At 46.9% G+C, this 16580-nt stretch overlaps 1 protein-coding gene and 1 long non-coding RNA gene across 3 annotated transcripts; one reads left to right on the forward strand and one right to left on the reverse strand.

The window, feature by feature from the left end:
* Nucleotides 1–1118: 1118 nt before the first annotated feature.
* LOC125396119 (uncharacterized) lies at nt 1119–7073 on the reverse strand. Its single transcript, XR_007230717.3, has 5 exons — nt 6957–7073; nt 5674–5758; nt 5433–5508; nt 2948–3044; nt 1119–2215 (listed from the first exon to the last, which is right to left on the reverse strand). It is a non-coding gene; the product is annotated as an uncharacterized LOC125396119 (long non-coding RNA).
* Nucleotides 7074–7087: 14 nt separating this feature from the next.
* On the forward strand, nt 7088–15462 carry Psmd4 (proteasome 26S subunit ubiquitin receptor, non-ATPase 4). Of its 2 annotated transcripts, none has more exons than XM_048427955.3 (10): nt 7088–7240; nt 11343–11483; nt 12528–12642; nt 13127–13213; nt 13409–13477; nt 13615–13830; nt 14135–14252; nt 14371–14502; nt 14592–14659; nt 15178–15462. In XM_048427955.3, exons 1-10 carry the CDS (start codon nt 7215–7217, stop codon nt 15346–15348), a joined length of 1143 nt encoding a protein of 380 aa, XP_048283912.1. In that variant the 5' UTR covers nt 7088–7214; the 3' UTR covers nt 15349–15462. The 2 variants fall into 2 exon arrangements, with proteins under 2 accessions (XP_048283912.1, XP_048283913.1); XM_048427956.3 differs by having other exon boundaries at nt 14135–14243.
* The last annotated feature ends 1118 nt before the right edge of the window (nt 15463–16580 follow it).

Here is a 16580-nt window from a genome sequence, read left to right on the forward strand (position 1 = left end):
ATTTTTTTAAAAAAAGTTCTTCTAGCCCAGAGTTCCAAATTCTTCTACCCCCCCCCCCAAAAAAAACAGTTCTGTGGTACACCAGCCACGTGACTTTTAGGTCTTTGGAATTATTATGTGGGAGAAACGTAGATGAGTTTGGAACTCTGGGCTAGGAAAGCTGTTAAGTGTAGCTACCAAAGTTTCTTCCCTTCTCTCCTGGCGATTCGCAGGGCCATGTGACCTCCTGCTTCCTGGAGACTCTGCACTAGCTCTGGCTTGAGGGGATAACCTAGCTAGAACCTGGTTCTCTTTGTTATGGTGATTCCACTTGTATTCAAGGTCTTAGCAGTGGGCCGATAGCCTGCCTCCCCTAGCTGACCCTGCCCGAGGCGCCTGGAAGGCTTTAATCTTCCCTACCGCTCCTGGTTGGGAGGAGGCCTTGCATTTTCGGTCCTTCTAGCCCACTGGTATAAATACCTGACTTGAGTTTAATAAAGTTGCCATTTACTCTTGTGAATGAGCAAAGGTTTCTTTTGTATGTGTCTCTTTTTCAGTCCTCAGGACAATCGTCCCTTCTCGTGGGCCCGAGTTCAGGAAGCACGCAACCTGGGTCGGGCGTGGGTATCCATTGGAAAGTGCAGACTCTTACAGTGTTTTAGGAAGAACATCATGGATCATTCTTTTGGGAGCTTGGAAGATAAGAATACAGACAGTGGATTCCCAGCTCGTGAAGTTGCAAAGGGGATTTAAGACTGGGGTAAGGACCATTCTTGTGCTGTTTTGGTCTGGAATCTGGCTTTATTCTGTCTGTGTTTGGAGAACCTGAGTGAAGTTGAATGGGGAGATGATGGACTAGGTTTGTCTGGCACGGGAGGTTTCAGGACAGCAGTGGGTTCATGAAGCATGGTCCTAATTAGTCTTAATAATAAAAACCAGAACCAAATATTGAAGTAAAAGCTGAAAGATCAGAGAAGCAAAGGATCATCCCACAGTCACCTCTTACCTCTCTGACTCTGACCAAAAGGGCTGAGCTCCTATCTGTACCCCACATTATCACCTCCTTTCTCCACCCACCCATATCACTTCCTGTCTCCTGTTTGTACAGATATCAGGATCTCTATGGTTAACTAGTGGCTAGCTCCTCTGATCTTCAGGCAAGCTTTGTCAGAACATAAACAATTATCGCAACATTTACCCCTCTTTTGGTCTAAGATAAAAGGAGAAGGTTATAGCTAGCATAGAAAAACTATATACAATAAGTACAATAACTATACACAATATATCCAGTCAAGAATTATGTTAACAATGTACAGTCTTGGCCAGGTAGTGGTAGTGTACACCTTTAATCCCAACAATCTGGAGGCAGAGGCAGGTTGATCTCTCTGAGTTTAAGGTCAGCTTGGTCTACAGAGCAAAGTCCAGGATAGGCTCCAATGCTACAGAGAAACCCTGTCTCAAGAAACCAAAACAACAATGTCCAATCTATTAGCACTTGACAAATTCAGAGAAAATACTCTAATCTACACTGTCTTGGTGAGTCCACAGTATTGTACCTAATTCACTTTCTATCCTAACTTGCATTACCAACTCAAAACTATCTTTTGATGACTATCTAGTCTTCAACTCCCTCAGAGACCTGAGAAGGAAATAATATTACCTGAGTAAACAGGAAGTGCAAGCAAGCAACTTCCAAAAAAATGTGAAAATGACATAAAGAACTGGATTCCTGGAGAATCACCCAAGATTGGGATAGCCATCTTCGGTTTACAGGTCTAAAATATCTGACAGACTTTTCTGTGAAACAGGTATTCTGAGGGGCTTTCCTACCTTGCCATGGCAAAGTTGGGCAGTCACTTTCCTTTTGTCCTGCTAGTCCAGTTTGGACAGCATACTGTCAGTATTTGAGGCAAGGCTACTTTCTTGTTCAGTGTCTAACTTTTGCCACAAAGAAGGTAAACTGCATATGGAGTTTCTTCGATGCCCATCATCTTCTCCAAAATAGATTGGTGGTGCCAGGAACAGACATGTCTCATTGTCATAACAAAGAACCTTACGTTATTAAAATATCTTAAATGCCATATTCTGTAGGTCTCTGAATTTTATCCTGCTGAAAATGTGATTTATTAATAGGCTTTTTCTTGGGACCTTTTTTTTTGGATGATTTGTTCTTTTTCTTCATATGGATCATTTGTCTAGTGGTCTTCAGATTCTTTGGCTGGACGTCTTCATTCGCCTGAAAGACAAAAACAAAATCGTACCTTAACCTAATTTTGGGGAGATTCCCTTTTGGCAAATTATATCTGATCAAATGAAAGACATTTGTTAGTTTAGATTGAACGGCCACATTGTTTGATGAGGTATCACCTCTTTTAATCAAGAGGTTCAAATCTAATATTTATCAATTTTGATGGTATCTATAGCTTTTCTTCCTTTGTGGAAACAAAAGCAAAACCCCTTCCCCAACATAAAACATGTCCTGGTTTCTATTCTGAGGTCAGTACATCTTTAAAATATTTTGGCCAATTTAATTCTGTAGTTTTTCTACTATCCAATGCCTCTCCACAGCTGTTGTTCCTTTCTCATTAGCATTTAAAAAATTCAAAGTTAATAAAGCATTATGCAAAAAATAAAAAATATTACAAGATAAAGTATATTACAGGTATACCACACAATCCTACAGGGCAAGTAGTTATAGAAAGATCAAATCAAATTCTAAAGGATATGCTTAATAAGCAAAAAGGAGTAATAAAGATCCCCAGAAATAGACTGTGTAATGCTTTATTTACTTCCTGCAGTCTGGGGGATGATGGGATCTTTAGGGAATTCTGAAAGGAAAATTTGGGTTAATTATTAAGTCCTGGAAGAAGAAGCTGTATCATTCAGTCTATGCATTATGGGAAAGTACAGAGCTTGTCTCAGGTCCTTGATAGAGGAGTCTGTGAAGCTGAACATCTCAGCTAGCCACCTTGAAATGTTCTGAGCAGGTTGTAGTCCAAAGCCGAACTTTAAGCGGTGCTCAGCTGAATGGCGTCATATGAACCAGATGGAGCCCCATCTTCTTCCTGGAGACATCAAAGATTACTGTAGGAATATTTATTGTTCACTGCAGAAAACTTAAACATTATTCATATCAAAACAGAAAGTTTGAATTTAAATAGACATATATTCAATGGAAGTACCATAGAGATAAAAATAGGTATGAGGAGAAGTAGAATTTTTGAAAGCAGGGTTTTGATAACCTTAGTCCCTAGGTTTTTATTTTTCTTCTGTCCCACACCAGGTGGCTCCTGATATGAGACAGAAACTCTGAGTTTTTCTTTTAACAACATGGATTTAGAGAAAGAGAGTCACCATCCACCTCCAAAGCCAGCTTTGATTTTTAAGTGAGTCGCGAGGACCACTATACTAGGAAGTAGGGAGATGTGTATGTTTAGATAGTGTAATTTTACCATGCAGAGGATATTGGTACCATAAGTCATATTTCTCTTTGCTTGGTGATTCTTTCTGGAAAGCTATCTTTTCTTCTTTAAGCATCTAGATGTCCAAAGTCTCTTGACTATTTAAAGATTGGTATTTTCTATTTTCCTGCAAAGATAAGGACAGAGCCCTGCCCCAATCCTTATGAGGTTTCCTCCCAACTTGTAGGATTGTCACCTCTGTAGATGAGCTGTCATTTCTCTTTCTCAAGAGGTTTCTTTTTCAAACCAAATCTTGACTAATTTTGATGGTACCCATGGCTTTTCTTCTCCTGTGGAAACAAGAGTGAAACTCCTTCCCCAACACAGCACATCTCCTGGTTTCCATTCTGAGGTCAACACATCCTCACTGGCAAACATGACCCAGTCCTGGCCGTTTCCAGGACCCTGCGGTCTCCATTGCAACCGACGCTCCACCCCCGCAACTTCACGTAATAACCTCTCAGGGCCTCTCCAAAGTGACTCCACCTCAGTTGCTCTCCACATCTCCATAAATCTCGCATCTTTCATGCCTTCAGAACCAGTATCAGGTGGGTACTATCCCCACATCCCGATGTCAGTTCCTGTGCCTGCCCTCTAAACTACAGCAGTGGGCTGACCTTAGGGAAATACTTTCCTATGTGTTTGCTTTCAAGGGGTAGAGAACCCCTTGGGCTTTTTAAAAAGATGTATGTGTGTGTGTGTGTGTGTGTGTGTGTGTGTGTGTGTGTGTGTCTATACACATGTGCAGGTGCCTCAGGGGTTAGAAGAGGCCATGTCTGCCAGCGAGGGCTGCGCTCTGGAGTGGAAGGCCCAGGAGAGAAACTGTGTTGCTGCAGGTGCCAAAGCTGGAATGGTGGAGCTAAGAAGATTCTGGAGTCAGCTGATCACATTACACACTCCAGATGCCTCACTTAGAGCTGAAACATTCCTTGTTTTCCCTGCTGGCGTTTCTTCTCTGTTTCAGTTTTTTGAAACAAAGTCTCTACATAGCCCTGACGGTCCTAGAACTCACTATGTAGAGTAGGCAGGTCTCGACCTTACAGACATCCCTCTGATTCTGCCTCCCTCCCTGGGATTCTCCTGGCTTGAGGCGAGGCTCTTTTATTGTAGCACTGGCTGCTGGCGCTTGTCCTGTAGACCAGGTTGACCTGGTTTCACACTCACAGAGAGCCTCCTTCCTTCGCTACCGGAGTGCTGGCCCTATAGACGTGCACCACTATGTCTGGCTTGAGAGTTTTAGCTTTCTGTTTGTTAGTTTTTCAAGACAGGGTTTCTCTGTGTAGTCCAGGCTGGCCCATAATTCAGAGAGATCTACCTGCCTCTGCCTGCCGAGCACTGGGATTAAAGGCGTGCACCAGCACCTGACTGATGCTGTGTTTAATAAACAAGCCCGAGTCATCAGCTTGTGTAAGACCTACTTGGTTCCAGCTACTGCTGTGCCTCCCTTATTTCTCACCCACTCCTCCCACTCGACATCTCGCCATTAGGGACCCTTGTTCCTGGGAGTTAGGGTCAGTGATGTTTTAATTGTCAACTTGACACAACCTAGAAGTATCTGGGAGAAGGATCTGTGAGAATGCCTATGAGTGATTATCACAATTACATCGGTTGATGTGGAGGGAAGCAACCATTGTGGGTGGTACCATTCCTCGAGCTTAGGCTTCTGGACTGTAAGGATACAAGCATGTAAGCATAGAACGGTGTGAGCAGAACGAGCATGTTGTGTCCATTCACTGCTCCTTTCTATTGGTTGTGGCTAGCTGATACAGCTTTCTACTGCGCTGACGAACTGTAACCTGCAGTTGTGAGTCAGGAAGCCCTTTCAGCTGTAAGGTCCTCCGTCAGTGTATTTTATTTCAGCAATAGGAAAGGAAACCAAGACACAATACCAATATAACCATCACAACTTTGCTAAAAGGTCAGCAAGATGACTCAGTGGGTAAAGCCCCTTGCTGTCAAGATTGACAAGCGGAGTTGATCCCCAGGGCCCACCTGGTGGAAGGAAAGATCTGGCTCCCACCCGTTGTCCTTTGACCTCAACTCCACACTGCGACACTTGGACTTCTGCCTGCAGATGGAGAACACACATATTCAGGCAAACACACATACACAACATAAATAAAATTCAGAAGTAAATGGGGGCTGGAGAAATAGGTCCGTGGTTCAGAGTACTTGCTGCTCTTGTAGAAATCTAGGTTTGGTTCCCAGCACTCCTATGGAGTCTCATACCCACCTGTAGCTCCAGCTTCAAGGGAACTGACTCCTGGCTTCTGAAGACCCCTGAACTCACATGGGCATACCCCAACTCAGACATATATCTGTAAAAAATAATAAAAAGAAATTATTAAAAAATAAATAGGGACTTAAGAGTTTGCTCAATGATTAAGAACACGGGGTTACCTTTCAGAGAACCCAGTTCTATTCCCAGCATCCACATGGTTGTTCACAACTGTCTAAGGCCAATCCCAGGGATTCTGATTCCCTCTAGACCTCTGCAGGACCGCACACATGTGGTACACATACATACATGAAGGCAAATCACTCATACATATAAAATAGTAAAATAGACCCTATAAAAAAAAAAGAAAAGCTACAGTCATAAAAGAAGCAGAACAAAGTCAGGTGTGGTGGAGCATGCCTTTAATCCTAGCCCTGGGGACTTGGAGACGGGCGGATCTAGGACAGCCAGAGTTGTGACACAGAGAAATCCTCTCTGGGGTGGGGGGCAGAACAAACAAATAAGTTTTATTAAGGGAGACTTTACTAAAATCTAAAGTGTTTGCAACAGACACCACTACCAGAATTTCCAGTTGTATTTTTTTTTTTTTTTTGGTGGGGGTAGTTTTTGGTTTGTTTATTTGTTTTTGGTGTTAGGAGTTGAAATTGGGGCTCGGTTGTTCTCACAGGCACACCGGATCACTGAGGCACTCCTGCAGTGCTCTTGTTTTTTCATTCTTAGTTTTTGGCTTTACAAGACAGAGTTTCTCCCTGACTGTCCTGGAACTCACAGAGATCCACCTGCCTCTGGAGCGCTGAGATTAAAGGCATACGCCACCACCACCCTGAGGTTGTAAGTGTTTATAGCAGTTGGATGAACAAAGTACAATGGAAGACAGGGAGTTAGAATGAAACTTGCTCTGTAGACCAGGCTGGTCTCGAACTCACAGAAATTGATCCGACACTTTAAAAAAAAAAATCATGCTTGAACTGACATATCCACAGTAGTGCGTGCGTGCATGCGAGTCTCTGTGTGTGTTTGAGACAGTCTCACTATGTAACTATGGAGCCCAGGCTGGCTCCGAAACTGCAGTTTCGATCTGGGTAGCACTTGGGAGGTGAAGGTAGGGGGACCAGGAGTTCAGCCTCAGTTCCACAGAGAATTCTCAAACGGCAACAACAAAACCTCAAATAAACAAAAAAGAGCACAGAGGAGGGGGTAAATCACAACCCTCCTGTCTCAGATTGCAGAGTGCTGACTGGCGAGTGTCACCAGGCCCAGCTATGCAGAGAACTCACAGCTGCTCCACAGCGTCCGGAAGCAGCTGGGGGACCCTGCAGAAGCTAATTCTGCAGCGAAGGTAGCTGGCACCACCAGATTACCGGCCTTTCCGCGTCTGCGGGGCCTACAAGTCCCAGAACGCATCGCGGGGCGCGAAGGCGGGGCGGCGGGGCGGCGAGGAGGTGGAGTTTTGTGATTGGCGAGGAACGCCAGGCCAATCGGAGGCGCTGTTGTTTGCCAGTCCAGGAGCCGGTCCGCAGAGGGAAGGTGGCAAGATGGTGTTGGAGAGCACTATGGTTTGGTGAGGAGCTTCGGACCTGGCCGGGGGTCTTGTCCGGGTCGTGGGTGCGCACGGCGCCGAGGCCCTAGGGCCTGGGGTGGGGACCGGGTCGCCGGGCGATGTGGCCTTGGGGCCCACGGGAGACAGGCCGGCGACTCCCTGAGTCATCCCGGCCAGGAGCGCAGGCCCCGGAACCCTGGTTTTCCACAGCAGCCTTTAGTTTGGTTCTCAGACCCTGCCCTCCATGCCGCCCTAAAGGAATGAGGAGCAGAGGCCAACCGCCCCATCCACCCGTCTCCGACTTCATTGCCTTTCCCTGTACTTTTTCTCTCGTAAACCTATACCAGCATTCAGGAAAGCTAGTCCTTCATTTCATCACGAGTCGGAAGGCCTTTAGATGATTTGCTCAGGTCACACAACTTTCAGTGGTTGTGATACGCAGGCGTCAAAAACTACGGCACAATGCTCTTCTCCAATGAATTATCCGCTGAATTAGCGCGATCAGTTTCATACTTGGCATGAGTACCTATTATGAGTTGGATTAGAAGCTGAGGAAAAGAAAAAATAAATTTTAAAAAAGTCAAGATGAGGACATATTATTTTCAGGGCTACAAGGGTTTTGTTTTTGTAGAACTGAATCCAGAGCCTTGGGAATGCTTAGGAATGAGCTACAGCCACACCCTTTCTTTACTGTATTTATTACGTGTCATCGTTAGGATCTTTTTAGATGGAGCTTTGACACCTTAGTAGCCCAGACTGACTTTTAAAGCTTTATTCGAGAAGATGCGTAGGCTGGCCTTGAACTTGCAATCCTCTGTTTGCACCTCCCAAGTGTGTAGGATTATAAGCCTGAGTCATCAGGCCCATGTTTCTCTTTGGAGATAGGCTAGCAATGCCAGCTAAAATATAAGGTGAGCCAGATTTGATATCTCAAGCTTGTATTTCCAGCACTTCAGAGGTGAGGCAGGGGAATTCCATGAGTCAGGACACCTACGAAGACTGCCTCAAAACAGCACAACCGGAATGCCCAGCTAAATTTGAATTTCAGGCAAATAGTGAGTAGTTTTTAGTATAAAACATGATTTTAATACAACCCAGATGTTGCTTTTAAAAGTTACTTGTTTGGGTTGGAGAGATACTTTGATGGTAAAAGCCCTTGGTGTTCTTGTGGAGGCCTGGGGTTCAGTTCCCAGCACTCATATTGTACTGTTCTCAGCTCCTTGTCAGGCCCCGAAAGACCCAGTGTCTTTGACCTCTGTAGGCGCACGCGTACACGCACACACATACACAATTAAAACAATAAAAATAAACCTTAAAAGTCCCTTGTTAAATGTCTGAAATTAAAATTTTATCTTAAGTCCTATATTTTTGTCTTCTAAGTTTGTGCACTTCTAGAAGAGAACATGTTAAAGACGAAAGAAGACAGGTGTGGAACCCAGCATCTGTTTTCTGGCCCCAGCCTTTCGCACACTGGGAGAATTGTAGTGACTCCTGTGTGGTATTTACTGGAGTGCCATGGCATTTGGGAGTCCTCTGAACTTGAGAGCGGTTAAGAGAGCTGCTTAAATAAAAAGCCCCGTGTTGGGGATGTTGAGCAGAGTGACTTTAACACAGAGGGTTGATTGAAGGTGGACGGGACCACTGCAGGAGGAAGTTAGGACTGAGCTCGCATTCTGTTCTGTAACTCGGGGAGTGTTGGAGGCAGACTGTTGTGCAGACTGGCATTGCTTAAAAATATTGACAGGTTTGTGGTACACACCTGTCATGGCACAGAAGAGGTTGAGACAGAAGGATCATGAGTTTTAGGCCAGCTTGGAACATAATGAGATCCTGTTTCCACCCCCTCCCCCCAAAAGAAAGTTTAGAGTGCTGTGTTAAAGGACCACAGGCATCAGCCATCCGTGTCATAGCCCAGGCACAGAATGGTGAGAGTGCCCATGCTTTCCCTGAGGGACCTGCATTTCCAGGCAACAGTCTTGTGTAGGAAGCTATTTTAAAATGATGTGATGTTTGTCTTGTCAGACCTACCTTCCTTCTTCCTTCCTCCCTCCCTCCCTCCCTCCCTCCCTCCCTCCCTCCCTCCCTCCCTTCCTTCCTTCCTTGTTTTTTGTTTATTTGTTTGTTTTGTTTTGTTTTGTTTTTGTTTTTTGAAACAGTTTCTCTGTTACAGCCATGGCTGTCCTGGAATTCACACGAGATCTGCCTGCTTCTGACTCCTGAGTGCTGGGATTAAAGGCGTGCGCCACAAACACCTGTTAGACTCCTTTCTTGTTAGTTTTTTATGCATGGTATTGCGCTTGGGCAGTGTGGAACTCACTGGAGCTCTGTTTGTGTTGTTAGGTCATCTCAAGTCAGATGTGCCGGCACATACCTGTAACCCAGCACTTAGGAGGTAGAGTTGGGAGGATCAGTTCAAAGTCATCTTCAGCGTGGAAAGCTCACCCTGTTTCTAAGGGGACTGAGGGTGAGGGAGAGAAGTGGGGAGAGGACAGGGATGGGATCTCAGTATGTTGCCCAGGCTGACTCCCAATCCTGGATTCAAGAAATCCTTTCCTTGACTTCCTAAGTAGCTGAGCCTGCAGGTGTGCTCTGTTGCCTGGCCTGTATCTGAGAAATGGATGGATAGATTTTGCAGTAGTGGGAACCAAAGCCAGGGTCTTGTTCATGCTATTATTAAATTATGCATATTAAAATTATGATCTGGAAAGTTGAGGTAATACCGTAAACCCAGTTTTGTTACACTTTTGGGGGTGAAGGAGAGAATTGCATGCTGCTGAGGGAATGCAGTTCTAAGAAATACAAATAATATTACCCCATTCGTATCAAGCTGGAGATAGGGAAAGTTGGGCAGTCGTGTGGTGTTTTGTTTGGCTTGAAACAGGATCTTGCCATATAGCCCTACCTGGAGTTTGTGGTTGTCCTGCCTCTGGAATACTGAGGCTGACGTTAACTGTGGCGTTTTAAGGGGTACATGCATGGGTGGTAGGGTGTCTGTGTTTTCCTCCGGTAGCCACTCTCCGCAGTGCAATGCCCGGCTTTGGTCACTGTAACTTTTCTCCCCCTCTCCCTTTCGCGGTCTGCCCATCCCCCCTCCTTAGCCGTTCATTGGTCTTTTCCACAGCCCTTGAACTTAGCTGTTCCATCCAAACCATGCTGAAAGCCTCTATTGTTTTTATTTTTTGGACTTGCTACTTTATTTGACCTGTTAAAGCTGTGGAACTCTGGGAGGAGAGACCCAGTTCCCAAAAGTTGTCCTGTGACTTGTGTATGCATGTTGTGGCAAGCATATGCCCACATATTTGTCTTGCCCTCCAAATAATAAATGAAACGAAAGAGTGAAGTAATTGGACCTTAGAGAAATAAGTAGCTTTCTTAGAGAAAAAAAATTAACTAGGGGCTGGAGTGACATTCAGTGGTCAGAGAGCCCTGGCTGCTCTTACATAGAATACAGCTTCAATTCCCAGCATCAGCATGTTGTTTCAAACTGCCTGTGTCTCAGCACTACCTGATATTCCTGTTTCTGCTTGTTTTCCAATAAATCATCCCCTACTATTTGTGGTTCTAGTTATTATCAGGTAAAGCTTTATAAGGTGGAAAAAGTTATCACTGAGCCAGTTTTGCTTTCGAGGAAAGTATCTTGTTCTGGGCACTGCGCTCTTCCCTGAGCACAGGTGTCAGTGGCTGGAAGAACTCTCCAAGATCTCAAGGGTCATCAAGAGTTGGTCCCGGACCAGGAATGTGGCTTAATGGTAGATTGTGTGACTGATACCCCTCACTCCAAAACCAAAAGGCAGGGAAGCTGGAGTCTCTATTTCATATTATCTAGATCCTGGTTTTTTGTTTTGTTTTTTCTGGTCTCATATAGCCCAGACCAGCCTCAAACTTATAATGTAGTTGAGGCTTGCCTTGAACCTTTGGTCCTCCTAGCTCCATCTTTGGGTTCTAGGTTACAGCTGTGTGCTGCCGCACCTGGCTTGTGTGCTCTATTAAGATAGAAAGAGTTCCAGGTGACCCTGCCTTCTAAGCCTGAAAACCACTGTTGTGCTGCAGCGCGTCTGGCAGGAGGTGTTGAGTATGTTTTAGGGGATCCTCCATTGTTGTGTCCCCTTTTCCCATCTGACAGCGTGGACAACAGTGAGTACATGCGGAATGGAGACTTCCTTCCCACCCGGCTGCAGGCCCAACAGGATGCCGTCAACATTGTGTGTCACTCAAAGACTCGAAGCAATCCTGAGAATAACGTGGGCCTCATCACCCTGGCCAAGTACGTGGGATCCAGGAGTGGGGCTGTGAAGGTGGGTGGTGTTGCTACGCTGGGTCTGTAGGTGGCTGACCTTATGTTGGTAGTACAGGCTGTTTTTACCCTTCCCCGTGCTTTCCCCTCCTCTCGTGGTCAGCACAGCTTGTTGGGTAGGGAGGATTTACTGACCACTCACCCATACACACACACACACACACACACACGGTTTTCCCTCTGCCCTGGCTGTCTTCAGACTTGCTGTGTACCTTGGGCTGCCTTGAACTTGGGTGAACCCTCCTCCCCTTGTCTCCCAGGCCTGCACCACCATGCTCAGCTTTTCACTTTTTCTTGTCATTTTTATGCTAAGGGTGAGCCCAGCCTCCTGTGTGCCAGGCAAGGGCTCTGCTGCTTAGCTCTAACCCCAACCTTTGGGATTTTCTTTTTTTCTTGTTTAAAATTTATTTATTTTGTATTTCATGTATATGACTATTTGTCCTGTATCTATGTATATGCACCACGGGCATGCATGGTGCCCACAGGGGTCAGAAAAGGGGTTCAGATTCCCTGGAACTAGAGTTACAACTGATTGTGAGCCACCATGCGGGTGCTGGGAAATGAGCTGGAGCCTCCTTAAGAGCAGTAAGTGCTCTTAACCAATGAACTATCTCACCAGCTCTCTCTTTTTTTTGAGACAGGGTCTCATATAGCCTTGGCTGGTATCAGACTCAGAGATCTGCTGCTTCTGCCTCCCCAGTGCAAATTAAAGACATGTACCATTTTGTCCTTCAGGAGACTCTACCTTAAAAATGATACAAGTTGTTTTTAAGGTCTCTAAAGAGAACATGAATAGCCAGGCGGTGGTGGCGCACACCTTTAATCTCAGTACTCAGGATGCAGAGGCTGGCAGATCTCTGAGTTTGAGTCCAGCCTGGTCTGCAGAGCAAGTTCCAGGACAGCCAGGGCTACACGGAGAAACCCTGTCTGGAAAAATCCCCCCAAAGAAAAGATGGATGGGAGTGGTTGGGAGGCTGTGTGGTCTGAGCTCACTGAAGTGCTTTGCTCTCACAGTGACTGTGAAGTGCTGACCACACTCACGCCCGACACTGGCCGCATCCTCTCCAAGCTCCATACTGTCCAGCCCAAGGGCAAGATCACCTTCTGCACTGGCATCCGCGTGGCCCATGTGAGTCCTGCGCCTCCTTGCTGTGAGGATCAGTGCTCATTTTTCCTGAGAACTGTAACCTAGAGCTACATAGATCAGACGAGAGATAGCCTAGGGCAGCGATTCTCAGCCCTCTCACACTGCGACCCTTTAGTACAGGTCTTCATGTTGTGAGGACACCAACCAGACAGTTATTTGTGTTGCTGCTTCATTGCTGTAACTGTAAATACTGTACTGTAAATACCTGTGTTTTCCAGTGGTCTTAGGTGACCCCTGTGAAAAGGTCACTCAACCCCCAACCCCTGTTGTGACCCACTGGTTGAGAAGCACTGACCTAGAGCACGCTTACTCAGTATAGACAGGGTGGGCAGGAGGACTGTGAGGGAGGCCTGAGGCTGGAGATCTGAGTGGTGGTCGACGTGACCGTGACGGAAGGAAGAGCAGGGGCAGGGGACACGGGGAAACTGATGCTCCTGTGGTTGACGGGAACCTTTTGCTTTCCAAGCTGGCCCTGAAGCACCGGCAGGGCAAGAATCACAAGATGCGCATCATCGCCTTTGTGGGGAGCCCCGTGGAGGACCAGGAGAAGGATGTGAGTCTGCAATCCTCAGGCAGAGCCTACATTTTGGAGTGTCCCCAAGTACTTAGAATCTGGGGGAAAGGTGGAAGTCTGTTTTCAATGTTGTGTTGTCCTTTGGTCGGCTGTTGAATTTCTGTTTTTCTGTGAGGCAAGTTCGGTGCTTAATATATAGAATCAATTTCTTGGTTTTTCTTACTCTCTTCTCAGCTGGTAAAACTAGCCAAACGCCTCAAGAAAGAAAAAGTAAATGTTGACATCATCAATTTTGGGGAAGAGGTAAGTCAGGGTCGTAGAGCATGGGAGCTGATCCATTTGGTTATGAACAGAGCTGTCCTAGAGTAGAGGCCTGGGCTCTGGAGACAGCTGTGAGCAGTGAGTGAAGGGGGTTCTGTCTTGTGCTCTCTGCTCCGCAGGAGGTGAACACAGAGAAGCTGACGGCCTTTGTGAACACACTGAATGGCAAGGACGGAACTGGCTCACACCTGGTGACAGTGCCCCCTGGGCCCAGCTTGGCTGATGCCCTCATCAGTTCTCCTATTCTGGCTGGTGAAGGCGGTGCCATGCTGGGGCTCGGGGCCAGTGACTTCGAGTTTGGAGTAGACCCCAGTGCTGATCCTGAGTTGGCCCTAGTAAGCAGATGCTGACCTGGTCTGTTCTCTCTGTAGATGCCCAGCTGGTAGGGCTGGGTCATCCTGAGCACTCCCAGCCATCCTTTCCTAAGACCCTTTCACCCCCTTCTCTTAGCTCTGTCTGCAGGACTCTGGCTTGATGGTTTTTCTGGTGACACCCCAGGCCTTGTCCTGCTGCTTCCATTTCCCCTTCTTATTTTTCAGCAGTTCTCTTCCTGCTGTTACGATAAACCAGAAGGTGCCCTCCTGGGTTCTCCAGCTCCAGCATTGCCCCAGTAGTTGATCTTGTCTTACTCTTTCCCAGGCTCTTCGTGTTTCTATGGAAGAGCAGCGGCAGCGGCAGGAGGAAGAGGCACGGCGGGCTGCTGCAGCCTCTGCAGCCGAGGCCGGAATTGCAACAGCTGGGACTGAAGGTGAAAGAGGTGGATTCTGAAATCCCGGGCCTGAGGGTGTAGTCATTTCAAGCTAGGCTTGGGTAGTGGCGCAGCCAGCCCTGTGGAATGTCCACTAGGTCTTCCTTGCCCTTCTGTTCTTTCCCAGACTCGGATGATGCCCTCCTGAAGATGACCATCAGCCAGCAGGAGTTTGGTCGTGCTGGGCTTCCTGACCTAAGCAGCATGACTGAGGAGGAGCAGATTGCCTACGCCATGCAGATGTCGCTGCAGGGAGCAGGTGAGTAGGGCCTGTGTGCAAGGGCCTGGGCAGGGCCGAAGTTGGGATGAGGAGAAGGCACTAAGCAGAGACTGCTGTTTTTCCCTCAGAGTTCGGCCAAGCAGAGTCAGCTGATATCGATGCCAGCTCAGCCATGGACACCTCTGAGCCTGTGAAGGTGAGGGCCAGCAGTGACCCTCGGATCCTGTCATGTTTGAGATCCTCTTGTATTTAGATCCACAGCCTTTTAGGGCTGAAGCTTCCTCCCTAGCATTTCACAGACAAGTTCTCTGAGGAACAGAAGGAAACATATAGATGTGTGTTTTCTTCTGTGTAAACTTTGCCAGGGGAACAGTGAGTTGGAGAAGCATTCTATTGTCCTGGAATTTTCTAGTGGGATTGATCTGGATTGAATTCTATGGAGTCCTCCCAAGAGGGTCTGGGGGGCAGGAGTGTTGGGTATTTCCCAGCAAGAAAGCTGCGTGTGGTGGTGGTTTTACCCTCTGAGCTCAGTTAGCAGAGTTCTCCGGCTTCTGTGTTGTCCGTTAATACCCATGCCATTATGGACACGGATCTTGCTTACCTCGTGCATTTCCTTCCCTTGGTGGTACACCCGACCCCCGCCGTCAGCATCATGTTCCCGTCCCTTCACTGCGCTCTGCTGCCCGTGTGCCCCCGCTCATGTGCCTTTTTCAGGAGGAGGACGACTACGATGTGATGCAGGACCCAGAGTTCCTTCAGAGTGTCCTGGAGAACCTTCCCGGTGTGGATCCCAACAACGAAGCCATTCGGAATGCAATGGGCTCTCTAGCCTCCCAGGCCACCAAGGATGGCAAGAAGGACAAGAAAGAGGAAGACAAGAAGTGAGATTGGAGGGAGGGCTAGCTGAGGCTGCCCAGGGAACTGTAAAGACGGGGTTGGCTATAGACTTAGATGTGCTATCTTCAGCCTTTACAACCTGAATAAAGCTTGGCAAGTTTTTCCCTTTTGCTTCAAATAGTGCACGTAAGGAGTTGACTGGAAGGAGTGCCTCCACTTCTGCGCTGCAGACGGCTCCTTCTCATCCCCAACCCTGACAGCTCCTCAGGCTCTTTTCCTTTGTCTCTAGGAGAAGCATTGCTGTGGCTCCACCATTAGATCCCAGGGCCACTGAGGTGAATAGAGAATAACACCATGGTGGCAGTCTAGGGACAAGCTGATTTGTAGTGAACAGTCCGTGTCTGATAGGTCAAAGAACTATTTATTTATTTATTTATTTATTTATTTATTATGCATACAATATCTGCCTACATGTGTGCCTGCAGGCCATAGAGGGCACCAGACCTCATTACAGATGGTTGTGAGCCACCATATGGTTGCTGGGAATTGAACTCAGGACCTTTGGAAGAGCAGGCAATGCTCTTAACCACTGAGCCATCTCTCCAGCCCCATATTTATTTATTTTTGAGACAAGGTCTCACTATGTATTCATTAAGTATACTGAATTGACCTCAGACTCACAGAGCTCCATCAGCCTCTGCCTCCCATTTTGTTGGGATTAAGGGTATGAACAACCATGTTTGGCTCAAAAGAGAATTATGAAGGGTCTGGAAAGATGGCTCAGCAGGTAAAGGCACTTACCATGAAAACCTAATGAGAATTTGTATATGGGCCAGGTGGTGGTGGCACATACCTTTAATCCTGGCAGGTGGATCTCTGAGTTTGAGGAGAGTTTGGTGTACAGAGCAAGTTCCAGGACAACCAGGACTACACAGAGAAACCCTGTCACATGCCTGCCTGGTACCTATGGAGACCAGAAGATGGTATTGGATCCCCAGAAACTGGAGTTTAAAATGGTTGTGAGCTGCCATGTTGGTGTTGAGACTCAAGCCCAGGTCTTCTGGAGGAGCAGCCAGGTGACTGATGAGTCATCTCTAGCCCCCGATGACAAGAATTTGGTCCCCAGAGTCCACAGAGAGCTGTCCTCTCATCTCCATCCAAATGCCATGGTACATATGTGCTCCCCCAATAGTAACATACAGTATCACACAAAAGAGAACTATAGACCAGCTATTTGTTACAGGACAGTGAGAAGGAGGATCTAGACTCCAGTGACCTCA

The sequence above is a fragment of the Myodes glareolus genome, chromosome 17 (genome assembly GCF_982192425.1).
Source record: "Myodes glareolus chromosome 17, mMyoGla1.1, whole genome shotgun sequence".
NCBI lineage: Eukaryota > Metazoa > Chordata > Mammalia > Rodentia > Cricetidae > Myodes > Myodes glareolus.